The sequence below is a fragment of the Mercenaria mercenaria genome, chromosome 9 (genome assembly GCF_021730395.1).
Source record: "Mercenaria mercenaria strain notata chromosome 9, MADL_Memer_1, whole genome shotgun sequence".
In the NCBI taxonomy this organism is placed as follows: Eukaryota; Metazoa; Mollusca; class Bivalvia; order Venerida; family Veneridae; genus Mercenaria; species Mercenaria mercenaria.
In genome coordinates, this window is record NC_069369.1 from 82,265,903 (window position 1) to 82,293,488 (window position 27,586).

At 34.3% G+C, this 27,586-nt stretch overlaps 1 protein-coding gene across 1 annotated transcript in view; it reads left to right on the forward strand.

Moving 5' to 3' along the window:
* The first annotated feature begins 8,685 nt into the window (after positions 1-8,685).
* LOC123546331 (uncharacterized) overlaps positions 8,686-27,586 on the forward strand; it is a 72,802-nt gene continuing 53,901 nt past the window's right edge. Inside the window, exons 1-6 of the mRNA XM_053550676.1 lie at positions 8,686-8,758; positions 13,684-13,797; positions 14,411-14,779; positions 15,308-15,412; positions 24,585-24,689; positions 26,535-26,762. Of these exons, the coding sequence (XP_053406651.1) occupies positions 8,686-8,758; positions 13,684-13,797; positions 14,411-14,779; positions 15,308-15,412; positions 24,585-24,689; positions 26,535-26,762 (994 nt within the window). The remainder of the gene's footprint in view (positions 8,759-13,683; positions 13,798-14,410; positions 14,780-15,307; positions 15,413-24,584; positions 24,690-26,534; positions 26,763-27,586) is intronic.

Below are 27,586 nucleotides of genomic sequence, written 5' to 3' on the forward strand. Positions count from 1 at the left end.
TGCTACCGAGACCGGCCCCTGGTCGGATACAGATACACTCATACAATGTTTAAGTAAAGAAATGAAACATATAGCAAATTGTAATCACATTTTGTGAATGAAGAATAGACGTTCACATTTAACAGATGTTGTTATATTATAACTGCACGACATGATATCACACGTTGTACATATTTCACGGTGGGGAAACCAAGAATGCAACTCATCAAAAACCAGCGCAAATGAGCTGACTACACACAAATTTACGCTGATTCAGGTAAGAAAGGACTTGTAACTTTTTTATTACTGCATCTTTCGACTCGATATAAAGAGCACCGTACCCTGCCTAGAGTATACTATTCTGCGGTGGTGTTCCATCTTGTACGTATAGCTTGTTTTTTTCCCGAAAACGCGAACAGTTGGCAAAGAGGGCATGAGCAGTATCACACTTTTGTTTCAGAAAGTGAGTTTTGACCGTATTTTCGTGAAATGAGGAAAAACTTGACGCTCGATAAATACCAGTGACTAGCACAATACTCAACCATTGTTGCATTTTGCTGTTTTCAAGGATATCCGACGATATTTTATTCAAAACAAACAAAATTATTAAAATGAGAACATCCACACTGACGACTTGTTGGAGAACATCCACACTCTTAATTACCATTATTGCAGGTATGCTTCCTAAAAGATGTCTCTTAGGCAGTCACTATGTTGTTTAACAACAAATATCGTCTATACATACAATCAGCAGTTAAAAACTTTTACCGCGAGGCTGTAGACCACATAAAATAGATCTGCCAAATCATATAGCAACGGCTGAGCACATGTTAGGCTAACATAAATCAATGTGTATGGTGTAACATATTATGGACATACGGCGTTCAGATTGACTGCTTTTTTAGGAAAGACATTATTTTAGGATAACAAAGATAAATTCGGTTAAAGGTAGTGATGGGCCGACAATCAGCGACAATCGAATAATCGTCGGCGTTGCATTCATGAGCGCGATCGCCGACTTCACTAATTACTTGGCACCCTAAACGGATAATTTAGTTGTTTTTGACCTTTTTCATTTTGGTGTTTACGATTCTTTGGGGCAATTACGCCAAGGGAAAATACTCTACGTAAAAATGGCTTCATCCAAGTGTCGAAAGAAATTGATGTCATCGGTGACCACCCAGATTTTGGAAGATATATGGCTTTTACAAAATCAAGCTGGGAAAACCATCAACCTAATCTCTTGACATTAGTATGGCAGTATGCATATCATGCAGTACGACTTACGCAAGCATATTAGCAAAAGTATTTTCAATTTTTGATTTTGTGTGATTGAAATCATTCCAGTCGTTAACTAAGAATTAATAAATCGTTTATACTTTTTCTGCTCCAAATAATTTTAATTTAATAACATAATATCACTGGATAAGTCCCTGGTAAAATTAAGACGAGTACTTGATTTGAAGTTTACTATCTTTATAAATACTTTACTGTTATGCTGTTAACTAAATTTATGAAGGGGTACAGAAGAAATAGGATAGTTGATATATTTGAGGTTCATTTCTTAAGTAATGACATAAAACATACACTGTGAGGTGAACTTATAGATATGCAACTAGAGTAACCGATTATCCGATTATATCTGATTAATCGAATCGGTTGGCTTGTCCGATTATGCCGATTATTCGGTTGGCAAATCTAACCAATTTGCCCATCACTAGTTAAAGGTATGACGGTATTAAAAATATTTCTTCTTTGAGTCATATTAAATTGTCAAAGTCTACAGTGTTTTATTTTACTTTTCTTTTCTTTCACTTGTTGCCAGACCATATTCCTTGTATAAAAAATCCAAATCCTATTGAAAGCACAGAAAAAAAACAATATGTTGACCATAATGCAAGAGCACCGGCTAACTTCGAATGACATCACTATTGTAAACAATGTATTCTTCCGCAAACATTCCCAGCATCCTCAGCTGTCACTAAGCAACATCACAAAACTACATATTACCATCTTCCATATATCTCTAAAATAATCTAGAAGTTTATTATCACTGATTAAATTGAAAATAAAAGCATTACCTAGCATGAAAATGCCTTTTTAACCCCCCAAAATATTTGAACTATATAGTGTCAGGGACTACATTCGAGTGGACCATGGAGGATTACCGGCGCATTACTACCGTCATACCTAAAAGTCCTGCACACCATGTTTAAAAGCAAATAGTGGATTGAAATAGTACTGTTATTTTGTTTATAACAGGATCTATATCCATCCCGCATTGCATAAAACACGGTTAGTTAGTTCATTACTTTAATTAAATATTATAACTGTAAGATATTTTAAACCTTGATTTAAAAAAAAATGGAAGTCGAATATCGAATACAATCCAACCTGATACATACAAAAGGCATTGTCATATAAGGTTATTCTGCAAATTTGATAAACCGGAAGTAAGGCATACAATGTATTAGCATTACATAGGCTAAAGCCTCCAGATTCGAATTCATTTCTTGTATGGCAACCCCCATGTAAAGTTCTTAAAATGACAATAGTATTATATTTCTAAACATAAACCAAATATTAAAACTGTTAAAATGTTAAATAGTTCAAAATAGTTTCTAAAAAAGTTTCATTAAAAGCTGTATTGGGTTGGTTGGATTAATTTATTTTAATGTCGCACCGACACATGATAGGTCATATGGAGACTTTCCAGCTTTAACGGTGGAGGAAGACCCCAGGTGCCCCTCCGTGCATTATTTCATCACGAGCGGGCACCTGGGTAGAACCACCGACCTTCCATAAGCCAGCTGGATGGCTTCCTCACATGAAGAATTCAACACCCCGAGTGAGGCTCGAACCCACATCGATGAGGGGCAAGTGATTTGAAGTCAGCGACCTTAACCACTTAAAAGATGACTTCCCATAGGCACCTATTACTAAAACTTGGGTAAGGCAACTTGGGTAAGACTAAAACATTCTGTCAAGCAAAATAAGCACATGCCACTATTATTTTACATTTGCCGCACTTTGCAAGTTTATTCTCTAATTTTAAAAACAATCGGGGTTTAAAGACCTCCTACCCTTTAACCTTAAATTGTCACTGAAAAAGCATGAAAATCTTGACTATGAACAGGACGCCTGTCAAAACTGAGTCTATTTTATATAAAATTCTGCATCAAATATTTGTAGTTTTGCGTGCTTAAGTGTGGCACGTGGCCGTTATCTATAACCTATTGTAATCATGGGTTGCGTACAGAATAAAATTTGAATAGCCGCGGAGTAGGGCTTTAATCAAATTTCAAATCAGTGAAGAACTCATGTAACGGCTTAAAATTTCGTCAGTCTTTATGCACCATTCCACACTCCTAACATCTTAGTCTCTACGATGCAACTGCCCAAGTGTTTCCATAGAGCAGGTTTTCCGACTAAAGCTACACCACTACGCACTTCAGTCAAAAAGCTGACTTTCTAGCTGCATTCAAAAGCTTGCTAAAATGTACTTCTATGTACAATATTTTGTTAAGCATCTTAAAACCAAAACATTTAGTGATATCAATTCTTTCATATAATTTCAAATTATTTTTAATTAATTATATCAATAACTTATATTTTTCCATAAGCGTGACGTCATTCGGGAGGTAGAACTTTATGACATCATCATTTATAAGGTTCGCTGTGGATTTAGGTAAATAATGCTAATTTTAAGTATAGGTTTTCAGTTTGGCGAAAGAAATTTACACATACTTTTGTTATCTCGATGTGTAATTGGTGCCAAAATAACTTATATGGGATGAGAAGTTTTATTGTCTAACCTACCTGTTTAGTGTTTTATTTTTATTTTTGTTTACAAATTTAAGCTCCTCCTACAGTATGTGACTTACCGGATTAATAAACAACTTGAAGTAAATGATGATTTACTGAAAATAATTTCCCAAAAATTTGAACAATGTTACAATGCCATTGTACAAAAATAATTTCAAAAACTAAAAAGGTGGAAAAGATCTATGTTTTCTTTCCCTTTTTTATAAATAAGATCTATATTTATTGTGCAGGTAAAGTGTGTCCCTTATTATTCAACATGTTCTATGCTGCGGAGTCATTCTTTGTGATTTCAGTCACCGAAAATATTATCGTCTCTTAGTCTGTCAGCTCGTCACTGGTGTAGGCCTATGGGGCTTTAAAAAGATTCAAAGCCTGCTCTCTTAGCTTAGTAGAAAGAGCATCGGTCTACGGATCACGGGGTCGCGAGTTCGATCGGGTGGAGTGTATGTTTTCCGTGAGTATTTGACAAACGACAAATGTATCTGGAATCATTAGTCCTCCACCTCTGATTCATGTGGGGAAGTTGGCAGTCACTTGGGGAGAACTGTTTTTACTGGTACTGAATCCGTGAACACTGGTTAGGTTAACTGCCCACCGTTACATGACTGAAATACTGTGTTAAACCTAAAGCAAACAAACAAAAGAGTTCAAAAACAACAATTAGTTTATTGAAATGCAAAGTTCATCAAATTACAAGTATTTGCAAATTATATAAAGCAGAAAATAACAGCGGGAAGATGTGATCATTCTCGAAAAAGTAACACGATCCTATTCACGATTCATGTGGATTCTGCTCTACTTAATATTTATATAGATCTTACGCCCTACGAATTGCAACGATATTTTCAAATTGACATCATTAAATGTATGTCGTGAAAATACACAAATGCTTTCATCCGAAACAAAATAACAAATGACACACAATTGTCACTTTTGCTGTATACATGTCAGATATAAAAGAAATATGGTTTAGAATTTTCTAAACAGTGCAAGATACATGTACTTAAGAGTGTGAATGTTCTCCAACAAGATCGTCAGTGTGGATGTTCTCATTTTAAAAATGTTGTTTGTTTCGAGTAAAATATCGTCAGATATCCTTGAAAACAGCAAAATACAACAATGATTGAGTATTATGCTAGTCAATGATATTAAATGAGCGTCAAATCTGTCCTCATTTCACGAACATCCGGTCAAAACTCACTTTCTGAAACAAGAGTGTGGTACTGCTCATGCCCTCTTTGCCAACTCTCGCTTTTTCGGGCAAAAACCAAGCTATGCGTACAATATGGAACACCACCGCAGAATAGTATACTCCAGGCCGGGTACGGTGCTCTTTATCTCGAGTCGAAAGCTGCAGTAATAAAAAAGTTACAAGACTTTTATTTTCTGAATCGGCGTAAATTTGTGTTTGGTCGGCTCATTTGCGCTGGTTTTTGATGACGTTGCATTCTTGGTTTCCCCACCGTGTATTTTGCAAGTTATAGAGTACACTATGACACCCTGACAAACATTTTACAAATAGCTTAAAGATGCTTTAAGAGTACTCAGTAAAGTCAATTGCACAGAGGATGAATCAAACATAGAAAACAATACTGGTCGAAATGCATAACTGGCGTAAGAATTGAGTAAAATGTAAAACGAACCATATGTACCACCATATGCAATTGTGGCTGATTTCTGCCATTTCGTGTTGGCATGTTGGCGGGGAAAAAACACGAAAACTCGACAAAAATCTAATTTGTGGAGTTTTAGAGTTGTTGTGCCGGCGGGGCGAAAACACGTATTTTTTTGCGAAAACTCGACGTTTTATGGGCGTCGACACGACAAATTTATCTGTCGAGTTTCGTGTTGGCTGGTATAAATATGTCGTGTCGGCGCCCTTTATTTGTTGTTTTTTCGTGTTTTCACCCCGCCGACACAAAAACACGACAAATACATTATTAGTTTTAAGCGGGTTAACTAATAATTTCCATTTATTACAGTATTCATGCAGCATATCTAAACTAATTTGTAACTCATATTGGCTGTTTGCAAACAAGACAATATCATCTGCATATAGAATTAGAAACATTTTAAACATGTCAATATCTATTCCATTTAAACCACTGGTTACATACATGTCTTCTATATCATTTAAGAACACAGAAAAAAGCAGGGGAGATAAACATTCACCCTGTCTTACACCTAGTTGACATTCAAAACTGTTACTTAATTTATTCATATATTTGACTTTCGATTTTATGCCTTCATACATTGATCGTATAATATTAAGGATATTACCCCTAAAACCCAATTTAATCATTTTAAACCATAAGTTGTCACGACAAACATAGTCAAAAGCTTTACTAAAATCTATAAAAGCGCAGAACAATTTGGTTCCGTTAATAATAATATGATTAATCAAACCATGTAGTACAAATACATTGTCTACTGTACTCATTTTTGCTCTAAAACCAGCTTGAGCTTCTATGTATACATCATAACTTTCTGCCCAATCACAAAGACGGTTATTTAGCATTCTTGTAAATAGCTTACCCAACGTACTAAGTAGAGTGATTCCTCTGTAATTATTGGCATCATTGATACTGCCTTTTTTATGAAGCGGAATGACATATCCCTCAGACCAAACAGAAGGAAAGTATCCTATATCGTATATTTTATTAAATAATGGAAGAACATACTGAACTATCACATCTTTGCCATTTTTGAAGAATTCATTTAAGTATAAATCCGGACCGCCACTTTTATTATTTTTCAACTGTTTTATAGCCGTAATAATATCTGAATTAGTGAAAGGAACATTAAGCTCCTCAAACATAATATTCAACTCATTATTTTCATATCGCTCAATAAAATACAATATATCGTCATCCGGGGTAAAAAATCTGTCTTCGGGATTATTAACAGACCTGAAATATTTTTCAAAAGTATCAAGGGATATATTTGCATCTTTTACTCCAGCAGCACCCTTTAACATTTTCCAATATAATTTAGCATTTTTCTTTCTAGAATCTAACAACTTCTGTGTTTCACTTCTGTCATAATTAAGTCTAGCTTTGCGTTTACATGCTTTGTACTGCGATCTTTTACATACCATATCTAATATATATTTACTTCACTTTCATTAGACCTATACATATTTAAAGCATTATAAAATGAAAGCCTTTTTTCTTCACACTCTGATGTATACCATTTATTATCTACATAGTCATTTTTGCAAGAATTGGCACTTAAGTTGCGTTTAAATAAAGGGGAGGCTACTCCGTCAAGTATATTCGAAAGTTCATCAACACAGCTGTCAATATCATTCATACATGTAACATTAGAGACATTGTCATTAAAACTATTCAATTTACCGATAGTGGCATCAGAAAGTAAACTTTCCTTAAATACATCAGACTTCTCGGCTTTCCATACATATTTAGAATTAATATTTTCATACGCATCATCTCTATCAAAGTTACAAATAAATAGATCATTAAACGACAATGTAAAATCAATCATGCAATGATCACTCAATATATTTGGGTCGCATACATTGAAATATTCTATAAACTGAAACAGGTTCTGTGAACACATAACATAATCAACAACACTTGATCCTTTGTGTCCTACATATGTATAACGACCAATATCTTAATAAAAGCACATGGAAATCTATGTTCCTCTGTTAACATTTGTACAATCACATTGTGCAAAACAAAACTTGCATCTGCTGTGCTACATCCCTTTCGAAGACCAAACTGTGCACCTGGCAAAAAATTGTTATCCTCAAACCATTTCTGTACTGTTGACGTAAGAATACTGGTATATAATTTCCCAAAATTGCTGAGTAAAGTGATACCTCGCTAATTATTAACATTTTTATTATCTCCATTTTTATGAAGAGGAACAATAAAACCTTGTGTCCAAAGTTCAGGAAAATACTCTGTATCAAAAGCAGTGTTGATTAAATTTGTAATATGTCCTACTAATATATCAATAGACTCAGTACAATATTCGTTTAATAGATTGTCACTAGGACGAGACGCCTTATTGCGATTTAAACGACGGACTGCTGCTCTCACCTCCTCATTTGTAATTGGAATATTCAAATCTTCAAAAGTAGTGTTTTCTGTCACCATTTTTTGTTTAATGATTCTGCCTCATCAAGCACTGTTTATATATATCTCATCTGGGTCGAAATGATTCGGTGACACTTGAACGTCCGATGTCGGAAGGTACGAAAATATAGATAGTACAGTTATACTATATTATAGTATATATATACTATATTATATACAGATTATACATCATTAGAAGGAGTCTCAATATATCTTAAACATTTAAAAAGATGGTTAAGACTGGAGTGTCTATCCGTCCGAACGGGCTCGAACATGTGACTTCCGCTGCTGATTTCGGGCCAAAAAAGGGAGTATTCTACTTAATCAGATATTTTCTTGTTTCTTGACATATATGCATAGATGTTACAACGTCTTCTATACGTTCATCTATGTTTCTTGAAGGTACATTTGTTCTTCTGTCCGTCCGAGTTGAAAACCCGATTTAAATTGAGAGAAAATATATGAATTCCAAATACATATAATAACAATAATGATCAAGATATAATTATGAAATTTATTTCATTGCATAGCGCTTTTCAAGGGCTTTCGTAAAATGTATAACAAGTATCCCATACCATCTTCGTCCGACCGTACGCGTACGCCAAATGTGATAAAAAATAACAGAAGTTCGTAGTAAATTCTTTAGCCAGTTCTTTCCCTTTACGTTTAAATTGTGCTTAAATGTCTGAAGAAAATAAATGAATTGTCCAGTATCAATAACTGAGGTATCACATTGAAGGCCATTTACTGTCTACACATCCATGTTTGTTTTGCGAAGATGCGGGTGTCCATCCCGCCGTCTGGACTCGAACATGACCTGCTTGGCTTTATTGTGGTCCAAAAACAGAAGGGTATGTTATTTTAACGGACGATTATTTTTTAAAATATAAGCTTTAAAATAACATCGTTGTGGAGGTAATTTACTAGTCTACATAGCCATGTATGTTTCATGACGGTTGGGATGACCGTCCAGCCTATCGGGCAAACATATGACCTCTCCGATACGTTTTGTACCTAAAACAGGGGGATATGTTATTTTAACACACAATTATTTTCTAGTTTCTTAAGATATAAACACAAATAATACATCATTGCCTAGTTAATATATGTATCTACACGTCCATGTATGCTCCTTAAAGGAACAGTGTCCGTCCGGCCGTGCGGGCCAAAATGAGGGGAGTATGTTATTTTAACGGTCGATGTTTTGCTTATATCTTGAGATATATGCTTGAATAAAACACTATTGTGTGGGTATTGAATATATCTACACGTTCATGTATGATTTTTGAACGTATGTCTGTTCGTCCGTCCGTCCAAGTTGAAAAACCTATCGAAATTGCGAGCATAGGCCGTAAAAATAGTTCAATTAACAAATATTGCAAAGATACAAGTCAATATGTGTTTATCCATATCATGAAAAAGTGCTATTCAAGCGCTTTCAGAAAGTGTATTGCAAGTACCTCATACCGTGTCGATCTGACCGTACGCGCACGCTGAAAGTGACCAACACTTACTGAGAAAGCTAAAGTAATTTCATTATCGAGTTCTTCCCTTGACCATTGATAGTCCGTATAACGCTCTAAGTTTAAAGGTGCTTAATCAGATATTGTTGACTGAGGTAATTAATTTATCTACACGTCCATGTGTGTCTTGTGAAGTCAAAGGTGTCCTTCCGGCCGTGCGGGCTCGAACATATGACCTCCGCAGCTTATTTCGGGCAAATATATGGGAGCTATCTTACTTTAACAATAGATTATGTGCTCCTTTCTAGAGATATATGCATAAATAACATACCGTTTTGTACCTATTGAAAATATCTATACGTTCATGTATGTTTCGTTTAGATATGTCTGTTGGTATGTCCGTCCGGATGGAAAAATCTTCCAAAGGTGGCGGGGGAGGGGGAGTAAATTTGAGGTACAAAATCTTAAAGATATATCCGTTTTTAACAAATATTTAAAAGCCATGAATGAAGATATAATTGTTATAAAACTTCGATTGTTTAATAGCGCTACTCAAATGAATTTAGAAAATATGCATCGCGTACATCATACCTCGTCTGTCTGTCTGTACTCGTACGTCAAAAATGGCTAGGAATGGAATAAACCAGTATTTTTCTAAGTCAGCACGGCAGATATATACATTGTAGATGTATTTGTGTATCTGATCTTAACAAGTTGATTTTACGTGCAAGAGGCTGACGGACGCTAGATGGTATTTTGGCCGTCGGAATTATCAGTTACCGACTGATTTTTAAGTGCGTGAGACGGAAGAACCTATACACATAATGTTCTAAGAATTTGTAGCTGTTTTAAAAATCTATCAAATAAGAACAAACAATAGTTTAGATTAATTTGTTTCAGCTCGAATGTGATGAAAACTTCAAGCTTATTGAAACCACTCTCGAGCCCGCTTCCGGGAAACCCAGTACCGGTGTCATATGAGAAGTCATGGTCATGACCCCAATGGGGCCCGAACCCACGACTCCTGGATTGGGCGGCCGACATCTAATCCACTAGCCAACCGCTCCTGTAATTATATCTTTACGTACGATATAGAAACGGACACTTATAGTAAGTAATGCAAAATGCTGGGGACATAGATTACAGAATCCAGTAAATTATTAGGAAATAGGTGGCTATCTGTACGGCAGTTTTGTATTACATTGTACTGAAGTCCTTCAACTGATATATTTTCAACTGATTTCTTTACTTTTCAGTTGACATTTGTCACACATCAGTTTGACATGTTGGCATCAATTCAGGCCTGGCATTTTATTTGTATCATGATGATGAATGTGATTACATGTCACTACCGAAGATTGGCAGATGAGTAATTAATGTAGCTGGCTGTAAGCATGATATGTAATGTTTTGTTCACTCTTCCTTCATTATTTTCATTTCACAAAATTAATAAACTATTACTACATTATGATTATTACAATAGATTTATTGCATATATCTATAGATAAATAACTAATGCAACGATGATAAAATATTGCACATACACAGTATAAAATTAGCATTTTCCTATATTCGAAATTTTCTCTTCTCTGGATGTGTGACTTAAAATTAAAGAATAGAAAAGAAATCGGTTGAAAATATATTAGTTGAATGACTTCAGTACAATGTAATACAAAACTGTCTTACGAATAGCCACCTGCGGGCTATTTCACTATTCGTATCGGAGAGCCGTACAAATAGCCTGATTCGTACGAGACCGTGCGAATAGCCACTTCAAAATTATCATAAAAGTATAAAGCTCTTACGACAAGTGAGACCTAACTTGCCATCCTAAATCAATGATTAGGGTCTTGGTATATTATAGCCCTACATGTGCATATATGACACCTATATATGCCTAGAAAAGGGGTCTTAAAACAGCCAGAGAACATAGGCCACACCATAAAATTATTCTCAAGGTATATTTCGTCTCCTGTTACCTCGTCATCATACGTCATCCGGTACTCAAGGTTAGGATCACAAATTATTTGCCAGACACAACCCTACATGTCCATCTATAATACCACAAAAATAACAGTCTTACCGATAAACGAGCCTGGCTTTTATCGAAATACTAAAAAGTATAAGATCTATCGTCTCGTACAAACGGACCGTCCGGACGGTTGACTTTCGCATTTAGTGGTACCGATCTGTTGCTGTTTTCAATACCTATCATCGGCGTGTTTTGGTTTGGTTTTCCATTTAGCGCAACACTATGACGTTTGACGCTTTTGTTACGTGCAAATAGTCGTTGTGTGGCATAATAATACACAGTTTCAGTCCTTTTTGTTAAAGAAAATAATAAATCACAAACAGCACTTGATTTGATGCTGAATAAAATCATTGAAAATCAGATGCAAGGGAAATATATCACGAGGGAGCATCCTAAAGTATAATTATGAAAATAGAATCTATGCATCTGAATGATGTTTCTTTTCAACGACAATTCATGCACTGTTTTGAAATCTTATTTCGATTCTAATACGTTATAAAGGATTTTTACCTACATCTTTGAAAATACCCACCATTTATCTTTCATTTTCGCTATGATGTTTTACCTTATGACGTAAAAAGTGTGACGCACAGTGTATGTGCTTTGACCGGCAAACAATGACTTTATTACATACTAACACACACCTTGTCGTGTTAGAATAATATTTCATGAAATAGTTCCGCTTGACGGGTAGACTACGGGCACTCATAAAACATAATATATACTATTAATTTGAATGGCCTTTAAATGATCTTCTACATTTTAGTGGGTATTGAGATGGATGTCACGATTTCTATTACGCTAACAGAATAACGGTATTCTCATCTTAAAGTGGCTATTAAAATTGTATGACATTCTCAGTTTACAATAAATTGTATACTCTTGTAGTACTCTTGAGATATGTAAATGTTGCATTTAATCAGTCTAAAACATGAAGCAGATAAATATCTCCTTTAAAGTGCTACCACGGGAAATCTGTAGCTTCACTTATAAACAGTTAATAACTATTGTCATTATCCTAAGTGCTGTCAGAAATATATCACGAAAAGCTGAACGACTGGCTAGGAGCAATGATATTTTATTAGCTACGGGAGACGAATAAAGGAAAGCATTTAACACGATATTACGTGGAAATCAATTTCAAACTGAAAATTATAGCACGAGAAAAAGCGTCAAAATAGTTTTATCTACTGATTGATTCATAAGATGAACAGCGCTAGTTTTTCGTTAATGTCTGCTTATTTTAAAAACAGAATATACATCATGTTAACTGTTTGAATTTTGAAGATGTACTTAACTTTTTAAAAAATTCCAGTGTAAATTATTTAACACGACCTTTTAAACTTTTATTGAACTTTTACAAAATTAAGTAATTTTTGTGGTATGTAAGATATTCTAAATGTTTAACATGGTCAAACTATGAAATTTGAGATATCAAAATTGTTTAAACGTTCAGTTCAAATTATTAATTCTTCCAATATTGCTTTTCTTGTGAGTGGCGTAAAATATCACTGGTATTTTCTAACATTTAAAAAGAAATTTATGAAAACCTTGTTACGACATACTTGAATCAGACAGTAGAACAAATATATTATTCACCAGTTTAGTAGTATAAAACCTGCTGGACTTGCTGGAAGTGTCTTTACTTCAAGCGGTGGTTGTATTCACTATTGTTTATAGTGCGCCATATTACAATGTATTTGCATGGAGTTCACGGGACTACGCAATTGTTAATGACCATTCTACTGATAACAGGTTATTGTATTGAAGTATTTTAATTGTCACATTAATACGGAACCATTTTTTGAATTTGATTTTTTGAAGTTTTGCGAAATACCCTGACGAAGACTCCATTATGCTTGCAATTGAAACTCTCGATTGTAAGTAAGGTTTCCAGATTTAAATTTCAAATACAGGATTTTAATTCTAGGTGAGTTACCATCATGTTTTCGGATAACCAACCATAATCGGGCTGAGTGTTCAGACCTCATGAAATACTTGGTTTAAACATTATCGTGACGAAGTACACCTGAAATGCTATGATTTAAACTGCATATAATCACGTGATTCTCCATTTCACTTTCAACGTAATGTAATTACATTTTATTGATAAGGTTTTGTAATCTATTTCACGACTTTTCATTTTGTCAGTTAGTGTATTTTGTAGCCAGACATATAACAAGAAAAGTCTATATAACATTTTAAAGGTACATAAGCATCTAAAAACTGTTACGTTTATATCAATTCTTCAGTCTGATTAATGTATATTCATATATGTTAGATTCTACAGTATGTGTGGTTAGAAATTTGGAGAGGACTGATAACTTCCGGTTTTCCGAATGTTCATGGGATGGTAACACGTGCGCTGAAATTAATGACGTCAACTGGGAACCAGGTAAGCTGAAAATTATTTGTAGTATTTCAGAGATCAGTCAACTTGTTCACTCTAGCTGCTCGTTAAACAAGTTACAACATGCAATTATTGCGATACTTTAAATTGAAATTTGCTTATGTCACACTTTGTATAAATGCTTCAAATTGTCATTTGAAAAAGCATGAGAGTATCGGTTCTGTTTTCCGGTCATTTGGTCTTCAGTTAAATAAAACGTAATATGTAGTAAATAAGTGGGATTTGACATTTTCGTCTATGACGTCATATCAATTTATCTCAGTTTGGATTTGCTCTGTAAGCATTTTTGCTTAATTTTAAACAAATACATTTTACATTAATGGGTCCTGTTATGTACTGCAGTCAGGCCTCAGACGTTTGTTAATTTTATAAAGAAGGCGTCGGTGCCTCATCCGGGCTGGATATACCAGCGTTTGTAAATTGTGAGAAAGATCAATTTGCATATGTATTTATGTTTTTTTTTACGTCATGACTTTTTGATTACCTTGAAAATGTAGATCTTATTATAGATGTTAGGGTTCATAAGAAAGTATAAAATTACCACACCAAGAAATGTGGCCTGTGAAATTAATTTTACATGTACATGTATGTGTTATAGGTGACATGGTCAGTGATTGGCCGGCCGGACCATATGCCCTGCCTATGTCAGTTGACGGATGTCCAGAGTCAAAATGGAAGGGTTGGGAGCAAGGTTACATTGACCTTACATGGGAGAACCCTTACGCTGTTTTAAACAGAAATGTATCAACGTCTGATGATGTGAATGATAATGACACAACTGTTGACCTGGAGGATATCACCCTGGCCCAGATTACTGATATACAGAGTTTGATAAAGGGACCATACAACAGATATAGAATAAAGCTTAACTTCTGTTTCAAACTGAGGAATGATCCCATACTAGATATAGGCGAGTGGCCAAATGGTTCTTACGGAATATATGGAGATATAACTGGGTGTCCAACAGGTAATATGTCTGTTGAAGGTGTGGCAGTAACTGACTGTTTTGATATTACATGAATTGCAATAGGTAATTGAATAAACTTTTGTAATATTTTATATCTCCGTCTTTTCAACATGTAATCAAGAACTTTTAGCTGCTGTTTATTTTATGTCTAATAGTATGTAACGAAAGAAGTTAATACTATTTTAATGTCAAATATTTTATGTAAAATTTAGGTACCATTTTCATAACATAGGCTATTCCACTATTATTGTGTTTAGTAAGGGCTTATTTGATATTACTGGCTATCCAATAACAACTCGACGTAATTTATACACAGTCAAGATATCTAAAACATAGACCGATTAACAGGTAATATATATAAATGATGTGTTTGTATGTGCCGTTTTAGATATGATTGACCGTGTAATTTAAGCACTTTCTTTATATGACAGACTGTTCAGTTAGGCGGGTTATATATGCTTACTATTGACCTGTGCGTTTATGTGGTAACATAACAATACTTAAAAGATGTGGTTTACTCAACTTCAGGGTTTTCTGTTGACGACAAAATTATTAAGCTGCCTAAATCATCTTTCTGGATAAGTGATGGGTATCTGCCTTTCTTTCATTCAGAAAGGACTGAAGACAATGAAGGTTAGAAACAAGATAACACGAATTATGCCAGTTTTTTTTTATTTATTTCGTATGTGTACTTAATTCAATTAGAAAGTAGTGCCATACAGATGTTTATCTTGATTTCGGAAATTGGCCGTTACAACTGTTTAGATTCATATCGTAAGTAGACAATGCAGAATATGTATTTTTTATTCGAAAAATATATAATCCAAACATCGTTGCAGATCTTTTAAAAGAAACTTACCGACTTAAAATTACAATATGATTTAAACTGTGTCGGAAGTACATGAACCAAAGACATTAGACGATGAAATACGAGGATATTACATGAGTGTCTTTGAATGTAATATTCTTTTTGTCATGATTATGTTAACTGATAGATGAATATGAATCCGTTTATTTCTTCCTTTTTTATGAAGAGCAGAACATACATATTATAAACATTTAGAAATGATATCAATATGTACACCAAATAACAGCTAGTATAATATGAATTAAGGCACCGCCTAGCATTGGGGATTTATCTTTTATATATCCGCTTAGAAAGAAATATTCAACGCTCAAGAAAGTGAAACTTTGCTCTAAACTGTAGTTTACATTTAGTGTCATCATACCTCATACAGCGAATATCATACTTTGCAAAATTTACGGAAGCCATGCCGGTGACGTCATTCAGCGTTCTCGCACTAGCTTTTAGAATTTTGTTTTGTTTGTTTGCACTCCACGCAGAAACTTGACGGTCTTTACACTTCCTTACTGTTTTAAAAGTGTTTTTCAGTTGCATGTACAGTTTTCATTACGAAAAAGAAGTAAAACAATCATGTTAGCGCGGTTTACGAGTTTCTATGACTGATTCGGGGTGCTCGGATGTTCATAAAGACAACCAGTCAGCGGATTTTACATAAACCGGAACCGGAAAACATCGAAAAAATTGCCTCAGTATATGCAAACAGCAAAGACGAATATCTATATACGGACGTTACCGTCTCGGGGATTTTCATCCCCGGCGCTTTGCGCCGGTGATAAATCCCCTATAATAGCTGCTATATTAGTTATAATACAAATGAACTGCGCCATGAGAAAACCAACATAGTGTGTTTGCGATCAGCCTGGATCAAGACCCGCGTGCGCATCCGCGCAGTCTGGTCAAGATCCATGCTGTTCGCTTTCAAAACCTATTCTCGATATCGACGTTATAGGATAAATCCCGTTTTCCGGTATTAGCAATTAGAGAAACCGTTAGCGAACAGCATGGATTCTGATCAGACTGCGCAGATGCGCACGCTGGTCTGAATCACGCACTATATTGATTTTCTCATGGCGCGGCTCAAATGATATGAAGTTAAGTACCGGTTTCAGGATACTTGATTTTGTGACAAAGATGATCCAAATCGCCCATTTGGGAGACTGGTTTTGTAATATCTACAAATTACATATCTTTATAACAGTGTTACCTACCCATTTCCTCTTTTCGTAAATTTTGGGTGGATGACTGTTCCGGTTTAGACTGACTTTTGACGCCATATCATATTTTGACTTGACAGTCACCAAGGAGCTAAGCAATTAGATTCAAGCATTCATTTCTTTACACAACAACTAGATTCTACTCATACCTATGAATCCTTAGTGCTACAGTTGATTATAAATGCACTTTTTTTCTTTTTGGTCATTTTGTTTCAGAAAAAGTATCCGCGCCACTATACGTGACCGTCCGTTGCAACTTTGCCTTAAAATTTCGTGATATTAATTAATTCGACTTATTAACTTGAAACAGAATCTTAGACCTGAGCTTTTAAGTCATTTGATTTAACTCTTTGACAGTAAAGTTGATACATGTACCTACACATCCATAAACAGTACACAGCGTGTAAGCATAGGTCAAAACTGTGTTTGTAACATTCATTTATAAACGAGATCTATGTTAAGTTACAATGAGACATTTTACATACTGGTGTTCACATTTCATATCGGGCGTGTGGCGTGATTTGTGACGTCAGGTTCATGAGTGTCGTTTCGTTTATTTTACTTCAGCTAAAGAAGAATATAATAGTTGTAAATAAAGTATGTGTATGTAATAAAAATATTATTAGATTTATGTCAAGAAAGATGCACTTGTTCTTCCGTTGAGTAATACCCATGAAGTCGCGCAATGTTTCCACCGAGAACTCGTGCATATTTCTCGATACAAATCTAATGGCATATATAACTAAATATTAGTTTAATTATATTTAATTGTTTATATGCACACAAGCATATATCATATATCACGCTTAGAAAAGCACTTACAAATGGGTTAGGCTAAACGTTACTCCAACATTGTCCTGGACCCTCTCCTCCATGTAAACTTGTACCCTTCTCTCTAGAGCCTTAAGAATTCAAACTTTAGCAAAAATATTAACCTACATGACCATGCATAGGCCTACTCGGAGTATATAATCCTGTCGCGGAGGCTCGAACAAGAATGAAAACCTTCAATGTCAAAGTACTATAAGTAGGAACACTATCTGGTAATCTTCAATGACTTCAACAATAGGTGCCTGCTTCTTGCCGGGACCGATACATCTACCTGAATGTATATGCAAATTTAGTGAATATGTCGACAATTTGAGATAATAAGTCGAAATTTCAAATTAATAAGTCGAAATCATGATATGATGTTTCTTATATGCCGTCAAATATTACATAAACAGATTTGTATTGTATACTGGTATTCTATTCTCTGTAAAGTATATATTAATTACAGCATACTAACTAAGCCCGCCTTATGCTTTCAGAGCTATCGATACGTATTTGTACTCGCAGTTTAGAATGGAGTGAGGATTCTGGTAATATATCACTACCGTCTAAGGAACCATTTATTTTGCTTAACGGAAACGAAGTAAGTGATAAGTATTGACAAATAACACTCTTCATTAACTAATTATTTTAATACTTCTATCAATTTCACTCATATTACACATTTTCTCTAAAATATGATAATCCTTTAAGTGGATGCACAGGGAAAATTGTGAAGAATTAATTTCCTTTAGATCATGGTAGAGACGACATTTCTGACATTTTATTGACATGATTCCTCTAGTGAAAACACATCTAAGTCAGAATGCCCTCATCGCTGATTCGTCGTACATTTAGATTCAGTATTTGTTATATCTCTGATATTCGACAAACATTTCAAGTCAATAGACATCCCACTGATATTCATTGTAAACTTCAAACAAATACTGATACCGCTGTAGATATTCATTTTACACTTCAATTGAATGCTGATATCGCTGTAGATATCCATTGTACATTTCAATTAAATACTGATATCGCTATAGATATTCATTTACACTTCATTTGTATACTGATATCGCTGTAGATATTCATTGTACATTTTAATTAAATACTGATATCGCTATAGATATTCATTTACACTTCATTTGAATACTGATATCGCTGTAGATATTCATTGTACATTTTAATTAAATACTGATATCGCTATAGATATTCATTTACACTTCATTTGAATACTGATATCGCTGTAGATATTCATTGTACATTTTAATTAAATACTGATATCGCTGTAGATATTCATTTTTCACTTCAATTGATAACTGATCTCGCTGTAGTTATTCATTGTACATTTTAATTAAATACTGATATCGCTGTAGATATTCATTTTTCACTTCAATTGATAACTGATCTCGCTGTAGTTATTCATTGTACATTTTAATTAAATACTGATATCGCTGTAGATATTCATTTTTCACTTCAATTGATAACTGATCTCGCTGTAGTTATTCATTGTACATTTCGATAAGATATTCATAGCGCTGTAGATATTAATTGGATATTTCAATTAAATACTAATATCGCTGTAGATATTCATTGTACATTTCGATTGAATACTGATATCGCTGTAGATATTCATTGTACATTTCAATTTAATAATGATATTGCTTAAATACTGATATCGCTGTAGATATTCATTGCACGTTAAACTTTTCAATACTTCCTGTAGCATCTAAAATATATTTTATTTGATTCGTCACATACATTGAATGTCAAAATTATGCTTTAAACACAAGTTAGCTTGATGAGTGAGAAATACTTATAATATTTTTTTCCTACAATTTATTCACAAGGAAAGCACCGTTAAATGTTCCGCTAACGAAAAGATGATCCTTACTGGAGTAATGTTATACCTACAGTCGGTATTGCCTGGTCCGCATAATAACACAGCACTGACGTCACTCTTGGCGGTTTGTTATTATTGGCCTGTCCAATGGTCTGACGGTAAGAACAATTATTAAATTTCGTGTTATGTTTTACACTGGAAAAGATACCTAGTTTGATTTGTACAGTTTGACCAGATTACTAACTAAATTTGTATGTATATGTAAAATACCAACATGATTAAATAACATATATTCAATTTGGCAAAATTATTAAAATTTCGTTTGTTGTAACGATATTAATTGACTGTGTAATCAATTATACATATGATAAAGGAAGGGATACAAAGGCAATGCCGCCTTATATGAAACAGATTATCATTATTATGACCTTTCATATGCTAATCATAAAAAAGAGTCGGATATGATAAGCATATGGCAGCAGTTTATGATTTTCGTATGAAAATTGTTTCATACATATTAAAAATATATGGAAAAAATACATATGAAAGGCGCATAATCTTATATATATATATATATATATATATACGTATCTGGTATGTGTTAAACCACTGAATTATCTAGTCGTAAAAACTAATAATTAGATCGGACACAGTGGACCAGTACAGCGGTAACACAGTCTGACTGCTGAACCAGCGGTCGTAAAATGTTCACAAAAATGGTAAAAGGTCAAGCAAAAAGATAAAAGAAAAATTCTGTCCATAATTTTTGGAAAACGGCCTTTCTCGGTTTTTGAATACGCATAAAAAAAGTTAAATCGAATATTAGATTCTGTAATCTATATAAATCCTACGCGTATAGCTCCTGTAAAACAGACACATATTTTCAATGCCCCCAACCCCAATCATTCTTTGCGGTAGGGGTGCATTTAGAGTCGCCCTTGTTCGTCCGTCTGTCGTGCATATCACAAAAAGTACTTGAGTCAGAGTCATCAAACCTCAAAGCCTTAGGGTTTTATTCATTATGTGAAGTTATGCACTTTGGGTTTTGATTGGGATCTTACGCGGCAAGACCAGAGTTATGACCCTTGGCTGAGTCAAAAATATGCAGAAAGTGTGTCTTAAAGGTTGTGTCGGATGTATCACAAAACAAAATTTGATCTAGGATTATGAAACATTACAGCAATATCATTCAATATGTGAAGTTGTGCACCTGGGGTTTTGTAATAGGTTTTACTCAGCCAAACCAGAGTTAGGCCCTTGACTTAGTCAAAATATGCATAAAAGGGTATGAAAGTTTGTGTCGCACGTATCTTAAAATGTATTTGCACAGTAGCATGAAAAATAATAAGAATATAATTTAGCATGTGAGGTCGTGCACTTGGTATTTTGTTCGGATTTTCCGTCAGTTTGACCACAGACATGGCTCTTGATAAAGTAAAAGATATGCATGAACGGCATGCAAGTTTGTGTTGCATGTATCTCAAAATGTATTTGACAGAGAGTCTTAAAACATTAGAGGGATTAGCATCTGAAGATGTGCACCTGGTGTTATCTTTTGGAGTTTTCTCAGCAAGACTAGAATTATGGACCTTGACTTAATGTAAAATACACATAAATGTTTAAAAGTTTGAGCTGCATGTATTTTAACTGAAATATTTCACTTAGAGTCATGAAACCATGTACAATAACAGGAAGTGGGGCACCAGTGTCTTATGGACATTACATCTAGTTTATTTCAGAATTTAACGAGATGACAGGAGCGACATTTCAAGTGCCGTTTTATGAAGGTAAGAAAGCCAGTTTTAGTTTTACTTGTGTAATGTCATGTACAATTTTATGTGACGGAATTTCTTGCAAATGAACTGCCACTTTATCAAGAAAACCGATATGCACACGAAAATCCCGTGCTGTTCAGTTACACATTTAGGTATTATAGATCGCATACAATTTCAATACAGTTAAAGCGGCATGCCTCTAGATCGTTTGACAACAGCAAAAAAAAAAAAAAGAATAAAAAAAAAATGAAATAAATAAATATATATTTTTTTAGATATCTTGAAATAAATGCTATATTTCTTAAGAAGGCTTTAAAACTTAATTACTGACAAACTTTATGTTACGGAAACACATGAGAATGTGCTGTTTTTAAATACTTTTTACGATTAAAATCGTAAAGCGTCACATGAAACTGTTTCGATTATAAATATCTATATTTTGTAGTCATTATTCACTGCTTCAGCTATAGCGCTATTGGTTACGACGACGGGAAAATGTCTTTATTGCCGTGGCGGTCCGGGGTTCAATTCCCGACGCGGTCATCTTTTTTTCTTGATTTGGAACTTTTAAAATATTTTAGAAACAAAAATTGATATTCTAATGTTCATAATATGACCAAACTTTGAAAGAAAGATTACTTTTTAGCCAAATCTGGAGGCATGCTGCTTTAAAGCAGTATTTGATACTTTTTCATAAGTTTAATGAAATAAGACTGGATTATACATGTTATATTTACAACTAAAATTTTCATCTGATATTTTTCACACTTGAACGCTAAAGAATCATAATAAAACCTAAACATAAACTCATTGTTGTTATATTTTCTGGTCTTTTTCAGTCTTTATGTATTAAGTCGGTGCTTGGGGTAGGGGGCGGGGTAGGTGCATTAGGGTTTTTGCATGTTTTAGTACCCCTATAAAATCGGGTCTGCAATTCGTTTGTTAGTTGCGTTCTATGATTCCAGAGTATGTTTTTATAGATTGTATTTACCTAATGTTTTTGAATAATTTATATTTTAACATTTCGTGTTTATAATTAATTCACCTTTCGTTTTAACATTTTATATGCTGTTAGATACCCTTTTGATCATACTTTGTTCACATACATTTTATACTTTGCCTTTATTTTTGTCACCAGCGATTCCTTCGCATGAACAAATGTTAACAGTGTGTGTTGGGTTCACTCTATCTCTCTCGTCGTTATTTTAGATTCCTTCGTGTATACAAATGTTTACATTTCAAGAGGAAATGTGTTAGCGGATTCGTTTTCGTTTCCGTCGCGGTCAAAGGAAACAGTCTACAGTAGAGTAAAAGGTATATTATTTATAGATATATGCATCAAAACACGGTAACGTACATGAATTCAAATACAACATAAGTCGGTATATGATAATCCGTTCTATTTCACATTTTAATTCTCTTACTGTGCACGCTACAAGTATCTATTTTACAGGCTGCACGTATATTAAAATGGTTTTAAGGTTTCGATGGAGGCCTTGAGAAACAAAAATCAAACAACACCAAATCATAGAAAGAAAGAGTTGTTTGACATGAAAATTGAACAGCATGTAAAACATGTATATTACTTTACAAAACAAGTGTCAGTATACTGATATAAACATTGAATTCCGGAAAAGGGCTGCCTAAAGGGGCTCCACTTCCGGACAGTTAAACGCCTTTAAAAACTCACCATTTTCAAAGAACAGTTACACATGTTCGTTTTGATGCATTTGTAATAGCGTGCGAGTGGTGAAATTTCGCATAACAAAGTGGAACACAGTTTTCAGCAATTGATTATCTTTATTTCTTTACAAGTGGCATTCATTTTCAAAGGGAGACAACTGTTCCCGATTATTTTAAGTACAAATGGCATTCATTTTCAAAGGGAAACAACTTTTTCCGATTATTTTAAGTAATCTTTGAGAAAAAGTTGTCTCCCTTTGAAAATGAATGCCATTTGTAAAGAAAAAAAGATAAACAATTGCTGAAAACTATGTTCCACCTTGTTTCGTGAAATTTCACCACTCGCGCGCTATTGCAAATGCATCAAAACAAACATGTGTAATAGGTCTTTGAAAATGGTGAGTTTTTAAAGGCGTTTAACTGTCCGGAAGTGGAGCCCCTTTAGGCAGCCCTTTTCCGGAATTCAATGTTTATATCAGTATACTGACACTTGTTTCGTAAAGTAATATACATGTTTTACATGCTGTTCAATTTTCATGTCAAACAACTCTTTCTTTCTATGATTTGGTGCTGTTTGATTTTTGTTTCTCAAGGCCTCCATCGAAACCTTAAATAAAAACTAGTGAAAACACACTAATTCACTTTATTTTCACGTATTATTTCCGATTTCTAACGAAGGTAAGCACTTTTTAATTTTCGAAAATATTAACACAGATATTGAGAAGTATCTCTTTATACTTTATTGGCCTATTTAGCTTCATGAATTCTATATTATATAGATACTGCATTCTTGATAGGATGATATGAAAAACGAGAAATAGTTATAATTATATTCAAATTCTAGCTTCGAGGGGTGATTTTTTATCACCCTCTTAGGATTGCAATACTTATTTTACTATACCGAAAACATAAAAAAAGGATTTAAACATTTATTAAAAAGAAAAAAAAAAAAAACGTCTTTGGTTACATAAGATTATTGAAATCATCAATAAAATGAAGAATATTAGCGCAAATTGTAATAAAGACTTTATGTGGAGTATTTTATCTGGTAAAACGTCCTGATCGAATTTGTTTTAAGACATATTTCTGTTATTATACGAACTTTTCACAAACAATAGTAATCTGTAACGTCGTAGTCTCAATGAAATGGAGGTAGTAGATACGAAAACAAAACATGAAATGCGTAGAAAGCAATGATTAGAGCTTTGCATATGCGATATAAAATTTATGATCAAATTCCATGCGCAGAAAACTAAAATAGCTCTTCTCCGCATGAGATATTAAATTACTGAGGAATATGATATATATGTATGTTGAATTTAAAGCGATTTGAATTTTGCATTGGGGATTTACGTGAGCTGTAATGAAAGATAATACATCTTGGTAAAATTAATAACACATATCAGTAAAGAGTGTGAAATGGGGACTGTTTTACATTAAAAGTATTTCCACTTTGAGCGGCTCATAACAAAAGAAATAGAAATGGAAATATTCAACCTGTTCCTTGAAAACAAGAACGAATGAATCAGCTTAGGGACAGTCTTTTGCTCTGCAAATACAGGTTATGTCTCAAGCTCAATACGTTATTTTCTAAAAATATTTTTGTTTATAGGTTTATCAGGGTTTCTTGCACACAGCACGAAAGCTCAAACAAGTATAGAGTGGACAGTATTAGACTTAGGCAAAACATTTCCAGTCACGGCAGTATTTGTTCCACGTAAGTACACTTTCAGCTGTATTTGTTCCATGTTAGTACATTTTAAGCAACAATCGCCGTATTATTTTTTGGAAAGGTAAATATAAAATAAAATGATAGTGTTCAAAAGAAACAGTACATAAAAGAGCTGTTGACTTACATTTTAAATGGCGACCATTGAAAGTGGCTCTGTCTGTAGACTCAGCGATGATCTTATTTATGGTACTTCGTGGTTATAGTTTTCACTTACTGCTGTTATGCAATGGAATTTCGCTTAAACCTTCGCCTCTCTCGTGAACAGGCTCAATCTAACCGACTCTGCTATTGTTTGACCTTGTTGTGTTAATACTTCCAGACTATCTTCTTATAGATTTGACAAGTCGTCCAGATAGCCTTCTTTGTTTTAGTCATACTCTGTTTTTACTCACCGAAGGGGACACATATAATCGCCGTTTCTTCCGTCCGTCAAGCCGTGCATCTCGCAATTCTTGTTCAGAGTATTTCCAGCAACCATTGGCTGGAATTTAGTCAAACATCATGGAAAGCCTTACTCTCAAGAGGAAATTCGCAAATGATATATTCATGTTACGGTCGGTTGATTTTTCACTGCGTTATTTCCCTTTGATAATGCAATATTACACAATACTACACTACACTACACTACCATTACTTGTCGGGAGTATTGTTCAGCAACTACTGGCTGGAATTCATTGAAATTTGATTGGAAGCTTCATGTTCCGGTTGAATGATATTTCATTGAATTATTGCCCTTTTATTATACACCACAACAATAAAATGGTACATTTTGTTTGGCCGGAGTAGTTTGATTTCATAGGAAGCTTCACTCTGAAGAGGAGATATGCAAATTATCTTCATGTACCGGTCGGATGATATTTCATACATTACTGTGCTTTGGTTAGTCAACATTAGCATATTATAGTACGGTTCTTATTCCTGGGCAACCACTGCCTAGAATTCAGCAAAACTTTATTTAAAAGCTTCACTCCCAAGAGGAGATGCGCATATGTACTACATGTTTGGATGATTTTCTTTAAATTATTTCGCTTCGATAATTAACATTAGCATACTATAGTACCATTTCTTTTCCGGAGTATTACTCAGCAACTACAAGCTAGAATACCTCATAGGACGCTCCAATCCTAACATGAGATTCGCATACCGCCTGTTTTACCGGGTGGATGCTTTTTCATTTACGTTTTGCCCTTTGATTGTTCAACATTTGTATATGTAGCAGTATTTCTTGTCCGGAGTATTCCTCAGCAACAATTTGCTGGAATTCAGCAAAAAAATAAAGAATGTTCACTCTTAGAAAGCGATATAAAAACATCGCCATCCGGTCGAATGATTTTTCATTGCTTTATTTCCCTTTGATTAGTCAACACTAGTAGACTATAGTGCTCATCCATCATTGTCCAGAGTATTTCTCAGCATCCCTTGGCTGATATTCAGCAAACATTCATGGGAAGCTTCACTCTTTAGAAGAGATTCGTATATATTGTGCACTTTTTTCTCAACAACTACTTGCTGTTGTCCAGAGTGTCTTATTTTTAAGCTTCACTTCTATGACTAGGTATGTGCCCAGTCAGTGAATTCCGCTTTTGTGCTTTTGATATGAATTATTCACATTTCACTTACTTGAGTTTTGGCTCCTTTCAAATCGGACAGTCATGTTTTTAAAATGATCATCTTGCAGATTTAGTTATTTATATTCTTGTAGATATTTTGCAAAATTGATGCGTGTGACCAGTCTATATGTCTTGCACATCTGACAGTATACCAATATTTCCGAGTCGGTTAATACTTGAATATTACATCTGATAAAGGTTTTAAATGTCTATCATGCAGATGAAATTGACATGAAAACGTTTACTGGTGTAACCAGCATGCATGGGCAAGATGATAAATACTGTCTGAAATGGACTGATGTCGTAAATCATGCTTGGGGTGATGATTATACTTTCCCGGATGAATCTGTCCGTGATGCAGGAAGAAACTGTCGGTATCCTGTTGGACCTTTTTTGGCATCGCGTTTATTCTGCATGACAGATTTTAATTCTCGAGAATTATGCGAAGGTTAGTTTTTAGGTTATGTACATTTATTGTAATTTTGTTGTCTTTGTTACACATGTTTTGGCTATTTAGCGGAAAGCATGAAGTGTCACTATTTGTTTTGTTTGGTTTTAACATCACATCGGCTAAATATGGCGATTTTGCAGATATTTATGATGGGGGTAGCTTTTGACATAAAAGTTACTAGATAAAGGTATCAGCTGTTTTAAGCATTTTTCTCGCCACGTGCTTGATATATCAAAGTAGCTCGTGACGCCAATTGATGTACACAATATTTTGTCCTATTAATTTCTATTTAAATAATATATTTTCTTTATTGCCAACACTCATTCTGCAAAAGAAAAACACACACCAAAAAAACAATGCTTAACAGAAAATTATTTTTCCAGCAAGCTAGTATTTTTTTTCAGCTATCACTATAGTTATCATTTATGCCGTCCTTTTTAGTGTTTCACTGGTGGAGAGAAGGTGAAGGTTTCCCACGATGTTTCATCAGCAATGGAAAATGGGACTTCCTACACTTTAGTGCATTAACCTGCTCCTACAAAGTCTACTATGATTTTTCAACAACACCAGCTGGCTATTACATGCGATTTAATAAGTACTTATTTACCTACTACATTTATATCATTTTCTAATTGAATGCTAGCTATTCCCAGCTCAATGATAATAGATAGAAAATATTGTGAAAGTGTAATCATAATTCATATGAATCTACGACCAAATTGGTTTAGAATATCTTGCACAATGTCTAAGCCTGTTAATAACGTGTGGAACATTTTGCGTGTATCAAAGCATATTTATAGTCACGACCGGGTTACGCTCCA